The sequence below is a fragment of the Olea europaea genome, chromosome 15 (genome assembly GCF_002742605.1).
Source record: "Olea europaea var. sylvestris chromosome 15, O_europaea_v1, whole genome shotgun sequence".
NCBI classification, from domain to species: domain Eukaryota; kingdom Viridiplantae; phylum Streptophyta; class Magnoliopsida; order Lamiales; family Oleaceae; genus Olea; species Olea europaea.
In genome coordinates, this window is record NC_036251.1 from 25,372,038 (window position 1) to 25,378,604 (window position 6,567).

General features: G+C 35.6%; 1 protein-coding gene across 1 annotated transcript in view; it reads left to right on the forward strand.

Moving 5' to 3' along the window:
• Positions 1-5,616, forward strand: part of LOC111411445 (CBS domain-containing protein CBSX2, chloroplastic-like) — a 6,347-nt gene extending 731 nt beyond the window's left edge. Inside the window, exons 4-9 of the mRNA XM_023041977.1 lie at positions 1,312-1,360; positions 3,028-3,080; positions 3,661-3,776; positions 4,903-4,960; positions 5,055-5,300; positions 5,390-5,616. Coding sequence (XP_022897745.1) covers positions 1,312-1,360; positions 3,028-3,080; positions 3,661-3,776; positions 4,903-4,960; positions 5,055-5,126 — 348 coding nt within the window. The 3' untranslated portion in view covers positions 5,127-5,300; positions 5,390-5,616. The remainder of the gene's footprint in view (positions 1-1,311; positions 1,361-3,027; positions 3,081-3,660; positions 3,777-4,902; positions 4,961-5,054; positions 5,301-5,389) is intronic.
• Positions 5,617-6,567: the final 951 nt, after the last annotated feature.

The window sequence follows — 6,567 nt, forward strand, 5'->3', positions numbered from 1 at the left end:
AGTCCAATCGAACAAATCAAGGTGAAGGCCCAAATAAGGGGGCCCAAGAGTGCTGTAACGCCATCGCCCAAGTTTGCAAGTCGCCCAGAATCTGAACGAATAGAGTGTCATACGGTCGCCCAGAACTGTTATTCTATTCTCGCCCAAACCTTCAAGTCGCCCAAGGTATCAACAGACATAACGCGTCGTGGTTATCAAGAAATGCAGTTATCAAGGCAGTTGTTAAAGCAGCCCTATCACGTTCCACGACTCAAGGAATTCAATCGAAAGCGGTTGAACGATAAAAGGTAATGGCAGCAGTTAAAAGGCAGTTTTCATGATAAAATGGCCACTACGAAGAAAGTGGGTAGTTATAGGACGATCAAATAGTTTTTAGAGCAGTTAATCACAAAAAGATCGTCTATGAAGTATAAAAGAAAGAAAGAACATAGAAGCAAAGGACCGAATCCAAAACTCTCGAACAGAGAACATGTAATTTTCATTTCCTTAGTTTTTTAGATTTAAACAATTTTCTTTCAGTAACTCGTGTGCTTGCTCCCCTTGGAGGCACGTTGTTTTCCATTTCCAATTGTAAAGTTCATCGCCAATAAAAGAACCCCCTTTTTTGGGACTTTGTCTCAAGAGGTTTCGTCCCTTACACAATCGTCTGATCCTTTTTAATTGTTAGCGACTTAACCCGCGCGAAACACAGGGCTTACCTTTTTTTGTTTATTATTAGAGAAGCTGCACATATGGTCACTGAATTTGTTTGCGTTAGTATATGGATACGATTACGGCTAATTAAATTAAAGAGTTTAAAGCACATTGATTGTTGGGTATACGAAACATAAATTTTGGACGAGGAACGAGTTATTGAAATTTTATCGATCATTCGAGGATATTAAATTATTATTCATTAACCATATTAGAGTTGTTTCTTATGTCAAAAATAAAACATGCAACTCAAAAATTTCTAAATAATACACAATACAGTTATATAAAATATTAGAAGTATGTCAAGCTTAGGAGCAGTTATCTTAATACTTGGTTAGATTTACTATTTAAGTCAGTTTGAGCTGGCTCGAGCTCAAGAATGATTCAATCTAGCTTCAGCTCACTCGATTCAAGCTCTCAAAGCTCGTAAGCAGGTTTGGCTTTCTTGCAGTAGCAGTCCGGCCCAAGTCAATGCGTAAACGTGTGCCTAAATTTTGAACAAAGCATAATGTTGTTTTTGTGCATGATGTCGAAATGTCATAATTAAACATTTTCCAGTTCTTAATGTAAAGGTTGCCTCGGATGGGATCATTGATTAATTAAAAATGTATGCTGCAGGTTGGTGTTGTCTCTGACTATGACTTATTGGCACTTGACTCCATCTCAGGTATCGTTGCAGTTCTGAAACCAAGTCAAAACATCAATGACATCTTCTACCCTTGATTTTTTGCTAAATGCACATTTTTGGAATTTAGCTAGATTATTTAGAATAGCAAGAAGCATGAGTTGTTGAAATGGGGTGACTTTCTATAGGGGTGAGAATTTCAAATATTACCTGATAACACGATTTGAACCTACATAATTAGCATGCACGGTTTGGATAAACAAGCTCTTGGGCAAAAAAGAGCTGATTCTTTTTGGAAAAATATTTGTGGGTTGTCTCTAAGTTGAGTTATGGGATACAAAGTACTCACTTTCAGCACCCCCAGCGATATTAATGATATACTCACTACTCCCTCCTGGAAACCCTCAATGCCATCCTGAAACCTTGTTCAAATAGACAGTGGTTACTGGCTTTGGCCTGTTCAGTTTCCCTGTGGGCCCAACCATCTTGGGTGAGGAGAGAAGATGGACAATATTTTAGAGAGAAGGTAGAGAAAACTTTCTATTTTATTTTTATTGGAGAGTGGTGAAAAATTAAAATGTATTTGTCTGATTATGGTAAAAAGGTTTTTCATGGGGGGCTAAATTGGTAACTGTCATGAACAACAAAAACAACAGCAGCTAAAAAATTCTTTTCCATGACAGCTAACAAATCACCGCGGAATGTTTAAAAGGAGACTCTGGAATGCTATTTTCATTTTTCATGTCTTTTTTCACAGGTGTCATTTTTGTGTGATGAAAAGTCGAAATTGGTGTTGTGATAGTGACTCCACTTCATTGTTTTACTTACTATCACTAAAATAACCTAAACTCTTCAGATTCCAAAATATTCTCCGAATTTTTGACTTCTGATTTGTCCTCTTCCTAGTGTCGTCATATTAAATTGTGTCCTCAATGAATAAAATACAACAAGGAGGCCAATCAAGGATATGTTTTGTAAGCTAATCTATGACTAAATTAAGAGATAAGAACCTAAGATAGAATCTTGATTCACGCTACAGTGATGGGATATTTTGGGGAGAGGAAGGGGGAAAAAGGAAGATTAGCAAACATGCACGATGCACATATTGTTCTAATTCAACATGGGTTGTCCGTAATTTTCCATTGCTGAATTACCTGTCATTTTAGTAAAAATTAGGCACAGGAGAGATGAACTGATATCTGCGCTCCCAAGTGCAATACCCAAGCTCCAAAAAGTAAGAAGAATGAGTTTCATATTTCACTTTATGGAGTGGGAATGAACTGATATCTCCTCTCCCAAATGCGATACCCAAGTTCCAAAAATTTAGGGGAATGAGTTTCACATGTCACTTTATGGAGCGGGAATAATAGTAAACCCCCGAAATAAAAATAAATATAAAATAAAAATGTTGAAATTAAGTTGTTTCCAAGCTGCTAGTCCTGCAATTAGCTTTATTCATCTTCGTCACCCAAGCACGGTGGCTTGTATTCTTTGCTAGTCCTTTATATAATGTTACAAATATCCAGACTAGTATCAAGAAATTTGAGACAATATAATTAAATTAAAGATACAATAATAGTCATATTAAATTTGGTTTTGCTTATTAGATGCCTCATATTTTCTGTGTGTTAAATGAACTTGACAAGTTCACTTGCTTACTATAGTAGTGACATCTAGTTTAATCCTATTTTCTTGTCAATGGCTTTCAGGTGGTGGTCAACATGATACAAACATGTTTCCTGACGTTGATAGTTCTTGGAAAGTATGTAAAAAATCGTCCTTCCATGTTTGAATCCTCTACACTTAGTAATTGATAAGCAGTGTTCAATTTAGCTGTAATGGCCTTTAAAAATAACATTTTTGTTCCGGAAAATGTGTAGCGATTGGTGCTAACGTGATGCGCTGTGCGTAATAGATGCATTCTGTTTTGTTTTACTGTTTGATATGTATGATTGAAATGATAACCTTTGCATACGCGATACACCAATATCTGCTTACTTTTTGGAACTAATGGAAAAAAAAATGTTTATGATTGTAGAATATGAATTATATTGTGATTTTAAAATAGCCCGAGTTGTCATTTTCCACAAATGAATTGTAGTTTATAGATTTATTGGGACTTTACACGCAATCATTGCCTATGGTGAGAATCCTTGAGATCAATCTAACTTATTATCACGCAAATAGCATATAATGCTGCAGCTAAAGTATTATTGATAGTAACGACGGTGTTTCCTGGATAATGTTGAGAAAGATATTTAAGCTTATCTATCGGAATTCATAAGTATATATACACATATGCTTATGTCTTAATCAGTTTCTGATTTTTTGAGCCATTGCAGACATTTAATGAAATTCAGAAGCTACTCAATAAGACTTATGGGAAGGTTGTTGGAGACCTTATGACAGATGCTCCCCTTGTTGTGCGTGAAAACACTAACCTCGAGGATGCTGTCAGGTATATTAAGTTCTTCTCTTTAATTATATTTTCCTTGACATAAATGTTGATCTAAGTTTCTGCTCCGTGATGTAATTGGGATTCTTTCTTTGCTTGATATTGCAACCCCATCAAATGTACTCTCTGAAACAATGGGGTTTTAAATCTGAGATAAGATTCAACTAAGATTTTAAAGAAGACGAGTTTAATCATCCTCAATTACTATAGAAAAAGTGAAGTGGAGATCTGCAATAATGAATAATGAAGCATGATGAACATGTAAAAGTAGACACGTTCATCATGAAGGAACCTTTTTAAGAATGTATGCCCTCTCATCTTGTTCTACCATTATTGTAGGCAATAAGCGGATATTGGCTGACAAAAGAAGATGAAAACAAAAATTAGTTCGGCACATTGTTAAATAGTTTTGTCTGGGATGCATCAATTTGATTCAATTTCAATAGCAGTAATTGATGGGTACAAGCTTTTAAACCTGCATCATGTATGGCTTTTCTTCATCGAAATGAATCTCACTAATCAATATAGTGTCATCCTTAACTCTTCCCTTTAGTATTTAATTTTTGGAGGCGACAGGCGCCTTGTGGTATGCAAGTTATGTGGATGGAGATCCCTAGCGTGCATGTGGTGTGGGGTATTTATAGAAAAACCTTGTGAAACCATGCAACTTCAGTTGCATCAGCAGGAATGCACCTCTAGCAGCATGAATAATCTGGTTGCCTCAGTTTTTAACTTTTTCTCTTCTTTTGTGTTATACGAAAAAGTCCTCTAGACACAATTATTGGTCAAGAAGACTTCAGAAGTTCTGCTTAGTAGTAAAATGACTCTAGAATTGCAATTTCTATATTTGAAAGTATGAAGGGGCAAAATTGAGGTGTTTATGAGATAAATTAACTAAGCCCCCGTTCGCCCCCATTTTTTGTGGAATAGTATTTTTTTGAAGAACGAGTGGTTGAAAAGGAAGGAAAAGTTTTCAGTTTACGTGTAATATTACTTTCTGGAAGATTATGTGATTGGAAATAGGAGAGAAAAATGAAATCTAATTTAATTGGAGCCAGATGGGGTCTAAATTTCCAAAATATTGTTGCCTCGAAGAATGGATAGTAAATCTATTTGATGCTAATTATAGGTTATTGCTTCTCACAAAGTACCATCGACTGCCAGTTGTAGATGGAAGCAGCAAACTGGTAAAATTACTCTACTCCATATTCTTTGTTGGGATTTGATTACATTCATCAGCAGCACTCAGATTCTTGTTGGTTTCTCTATGCTCTATCAAAGGTTGGCATAATTACGCGGGGTGATGTTGTCAGAGCCGCCCTTCAGATAAAGCGTGCTAGTGAAAAAATGTGAAAACTCAAGCATCACGGGTTCGCAGAATCAAATATTAATGGAAGCATACCAATATCGGTTGCTTATTAAATGAAATATACATATGATGTCCCAGAACTCTATTGGTTAGCATAGTACAATCACAATCAGAAGTATTGATTTATTCCCATTACGAGTGTTCCTCTATATTTGCAGGTAAGCTATTGATAATGGTCCAGGTTAAATCTTTGTTCTTGTGCTGCTTCTGCCTGTAAACTTAGTGTTTATGATTATTAATTTTGCAGGTGCTATAATCTATAAATTCTGTCAATGTTGGAGATAGGATATCGTCTAATATATCCCATAGTTGCTTTGTGGTTATTACTGCTGGAATTTCGATTATACGAGACTGTTGTGTAACATAAAAACAAATTTCATATGAAAAATACTTTCACAATTCTTTATAGCATTACTGTAATTATAATACGACAAATGCGACAAAATTTCTTACAAGATTTCATTGCAATGCAAATATTTCCTCCACTTCCCAGATAAAATGAATCCCAGAAATCGCTGACTTTAGATCAATACCGTTAGTGCATCCCTCCTCCCCCTACATTTTTGTGTTGTGACACTTTCTTGAGGCTCTACTTTTGTGTTCTAAGCTAGGGCATTCTTAGTCCACTGAAATTTGTTGTAGAAGCACTTTCAACATTTTTTCTGCCGTTATAAGCACTCCTATTAGTCGATTTGTTCTGTAAATCCATTTTTATGGTCCCAATTCCGCATGGAGGCTTGTGGTAGAATTTTGTCAATTTGTTACATGAAAGACTTAAATTGAGTGGAACCCCGAGAAATAATGTGTAGTTTTAGCCTTCATTTGGAAGAATTTATAAATAGATAGAAATGAGCGATACGTACTTGTATGTATATTGGAATGTGTAATTTAGTCCTTGTTTGATGGGGATTAAAATATGATTTTTATTTGATTTTGATGGAAGTTAATAAAATGTGTGGTTAAAAAGTCGTGAAATTCATAAAATATGTTGTTCAAATTAATTGTTGATTTTGATTTAGATTAAAATCTGAATTTTAATTGATATCAGAGACTTTAAAAAAAAAATGTAAATTCAAAACTGACATGGATTTCAAACTTGTAATAAAGTACACAATTCAATGAGATAAGTTCATCCATTGACTAACTGATGAGAAGGTTACAAATTGCATTTATATTATGTTCCTAATTAGCAGTAAATCTGAACATTCGTTCTCAATTGCTCACTACTGCATCCATCTTGCTCTCCAACACTCTGACCGCCCTCTATTGCCACTCCTGCCACCAAAGCATCTATGGAAGTGGAAAGCCACAAGGTTGAAATATTTTTCTTCCCATTTGTTGGGGGAGGCCATGATGGCTGACACCTCAATTCTCCTAATCCGGCACTCGCGGCTGTATTGTCACTGACACCTTCCACCGTTAGGT